This window comes from Rhyacophila brunnea, unplaced genomic scaffold (assembly GCF_057557595.1).
Source record: "Rhyacophila brunnea isolate RB1 unplaced genomic scaffold, BYU_Rbru_1.0 scaffold_19, whole genome shotgun sequence".
In the NCBI taxonomy this organism is placed as follows: domain Eukaryota; kingdom Metazoa; phylum Arthropoda; class Insecta; order Trichoptera; family Rhyacophilidae; genus Rhyacophila; species Rhyacophila brunnea.
In genome coordinates, this window is record NW_028232848.1 from 30858693 (window position 1) to 30862541 (window position 3849).

The 3849-nt window shown below is 33.0% G+C and overlaps 1 protein-coding gene across 1 annotated transcript; it reads right to left on the reverse strand.

Moving 5' to 3' along the window:
• Positions 1–713: 713 nt before the first annotated feature.
• On the reverse strand, positions 714–3564 carry LOC147072905 (immediate early response 3-interacting protein 1). Its single transcript, XM_085945823.1, has 3 exons — positions 3433–3564; positions 3061–3168; positions 714–1203 (listed from the first exon to the last, which is right to left on the reverse strand). The coding sequence occupies exons 1-3, from the start codon at positions 3518–3520 to the stop codon at positions 1148–1150; spliced, it is 252 nt and encodes an 83-aa protein (XP_085801949.1). The 5' UTR covers positions 3521–3564; the 3' UTR covers positions 714–1147.
• Between the last annotated feature and the right edge of the window lie 285 nt (positions 3565–3849).

Below are 3849 nucleotides of genomic sequence, written 5' to 3' on the forward strand. Positions count from 1 at the left end.
CAAATGTGTGTAAAATATAAACCACGTTGAATAATCTCAGACTCTGATGGTTTGGGTATATTTATTCGCTTTTTATGTCTAAATTTAATTTTGTATGTTTTATTTTGTACCTATATATTATTATGTAGTTAGTGTTGTATCCATACAAGAGATTTATTAGATATTAGAGTCATGAAAGGACGATAAAAAATACTGTATAAAAATGGGGCGGCATTTTGGCGCTGCCTAGGGGCGGCATTTTATCTAGGGACGTCACTGAATGTAAGATAATATTAAGTTTTAATCATAAAATTGCCTTTTCCAGGTATTTTGCAGCACCCTAACATCTCCATTCGGTGCAGCCCTGACTGTAGGTAGGTCATATAAGTGAAAATATACATATTTTGAAGTATGGAGAAATGCTTCATTTTCCCAATTAGATATATTCAAATCCCCGTGTCTTAAATTTCATTGTGTAATTATATTTATATTATTATTTGATGGTCCATTTTTATGGAAAGAGCATCTAGGGAATTACACAATAAGCTAAATAATTATAATAAAACTGAATTCAACTCGTTTTAAAAACTGTATTTAGCATCCACGGGTAGATGTCACTGTACTGTTATCCGTCCAAAATGATATTAATAAATTATTTATCATTGTATGATACAATATTGTTATGAAAATATTAGACATTAAATATTGAGAAAAATTTGTTAAGAAAACAACAATTTAAACTTTATCTCTTTATTATACAAAATATATATTATGTGTATAAATCACAATAAAGATATTTAAGTATAAATGTTTCACAAGTTAATGATTTATGACACAATAAATAGCTGACAAACATAATATTTCAAAACAATATTTTAAAACTGGTCAAATGGTACAATTTTGTGGGAAAGAAATTGGTGCGAAAATACTCTTAAGTATGCAAAATTACAATTATTTAATCGTAACAGATCTAATGGAAGCAAACAGTAACCAAACTATCGAAAATGGATTTGTAGTCTTGTTTTTTTTACACAATAACTTAATTAATAGGTAGAAAAGGGTTAGTTCATTATCTTGTAAGGATTAACATTCTGTAATGTGGTATTATCTTGATAATTCTTCTTCTATTGTCTTTCATCGTCCATCGTTTATCATCCTCCGTGCCTCTTCAACCGAGTATTAATTTGAAAAATATTGCTAATACATTTAAGAATATTAATGGAACTGGAAACAAAAATAAAGAAACCGATTAGAAATATTATTATAATCGTACAAGATTACGAACTTAGGTATTATTTTTTTATAGTATTCTATTTTGCAGTGGCGAGGGGTGGAGGCATTCGACATAAATAATGCACACTAAACTTTTGTTCAATTAACTCGAGCCCTGAACATCTTTGAATGAAAAATTCTCCGCCGTATATATGGACCGATCAGGGACGGCACCAATTGGAGGAGAAGATATATACCATTAAAATATCAATATAATATCGTTATAATACGCACGCCGCCAAACCGGTTAGAATGAGATAATGCTGAGCTCTACGGGCAGTACGAAGATTGCAGCGCAGTTCAATCAATTAAGATTGGGAGACTGTGATGGCTAGGTCATGTGCACCGTATGAATGACAATGAACCGGCAAAGAGTGATGTCCACCAATCCGATAGGGCGTAGAAGAAGAGGCAGGCCAAAGATTTGCTGGTTGGATGGAGCTGCCAGTGACTGCCGTATTCTGGGGGTACCGAATTGGAAAGCAGCCGCACTGGATAGGGACAGGTGGAGGGAGCTGTTGGAGGAGGTCAGGACCCACACCGGGTTGTCGCTCGCGACAGTTTTCCCATCCATACACACGGTCTTCCCGATACAAACCAGTTTGCGCAAGGTTGTCGTAAAGCATGATCGTCTAGCTGGCGATTTAGATTAGGCAGGGTTTAATTTAATTTCAATAACTAACAAACACTATCTACACATTGTAGGATGAGTGCAATGAAAACAAATACGTTTCTCTGACAAGGTTTAGTGTGGAGTATTTATGTCAGATCTTAACAGCCTACCTCCACCCTTCGCCACTGCTATTTTGTTAGGAACCCAATTTTCATCAACTACACATTCCAAGTCTGAAAAGAAACTGCAAATGCGAACATGGAAATATGATTATGAGCTAAACCAGTACGAAGTATATTATAGTTGTACAAAATTTACCAAAATCTAGTGCGACCATGATTATATATCTACACTTAAGGACATCGCTGGCTAAATGCCATGCGTCGATCTATCTATGTTATAATACTCATAAATCCTATTTTGGTTTTTTGACAAAGGAGATATTAATTATTATTGAACACGCTCATAACACATCTAATCATTCCAAAAATCAATCCACAGTTCATACCTTCTAAATTGTGTCCATATTTTATAAAACTTTTAAATTAGTCTAGTCATACATACATAGGGATTTAGATGGAAATAATTCTTTTAAAGGAGGGATTTTTCCCAAAATTTATAGCAACCGATGAGTCCTTGTTTTGCTTAATTCCAGAATCTTTATGGCAACAACGGTATCTTTAACCGTCTCACACAGAGGACTAGCAGGTTTAAACTACCAACCTAATGGCGAACAACACATTTCAGCAACTTCTCTCTGTACACCGCCAAACACACACTCCACTGTATTGATCCTACAATCGCTATGGCGGATAGGTGGACAGATGTGCAGGCGGTATCGAACGTAAACGACCCTTTTTGTATATTTTTAAGAATTTTATACTTTCCGACAGAGCAACAGACATATTGCATTGTGAGTGTAAAACCAAGACATGTGCAAATTTTTCAATTTCGAGATTAAATGCTTGAAACTTGATAATGTAAAAGTGAAGTAACTGAAAGAACATGCAATATAATGTAGATATTAACCAAATATTATGGTTTTTTTTTAGAAACTCTATTTGTCCTAACAAAACGAAGACTTCAAACCCTAATATCTCTAAAATATGTCTTTTGCACATGCTTGGTTTTACACTCACGGTGCGATTATTTTCTTTATGGCAAACCGCCTTAGTACATATAATTTAATAACTTACTTCTAGTAACAGTCCTTATAGATTGAACTAAATTTAACATTTGTCCCTTGAATGAAGGTTGTTCTCCATAGCCCTGTGTATACCCTGATCCACCACTTCCCCATCCAACTGAAAAGAGAAAATTTACCAATGAATACAGATGAGTAAGTACATCTACTTAAATAAAAACATAATTAGTCAACGAAAATGACATTGGGTGGATTCGACGTTGGTCCACATGACTTTAAAACAAATCAATGCTTAGTTTAATACATAATAATATGATTATATTACAAATTCATTGTTTAGAAAAAGTGCTGTCAAACCGGCATATTTTGGCCAAGAGAATCCGGTAGGGAAATGGAACCAATATTGAATTGAAGTATGACTTACTTTTAGAAAGAAATCTTTCTTCGTTTAGGATGCATATTGCGTTTAAACATAGGATCGAAGCTTCAAATAAACTCCAAAGTGTAAACATTTTGACAGATGATCAACACATCACTATTTACAAAATTAGACAGGAAATAGCGTTTGCCGGTAAAGCGGTTAACTGCTTTATGAAATATCGACGTTAAGCTCAACAAAAATGTACATAGATGTCAATAATAGACACCAACTTTGTAAAAAAAAAAAATATAAAAATTATCAAAATAAATAAATTTTATTATCATTATTCATTATGTAGATTGTAGAGATGTACAATATTATTTTATTTTCATTTTAATTAATCGCAACATTTTTTATAATATTGATTAATCATTTTGTATCAAAAAAAAAACTTCAAAGAATGAAAATTTTATATGTATC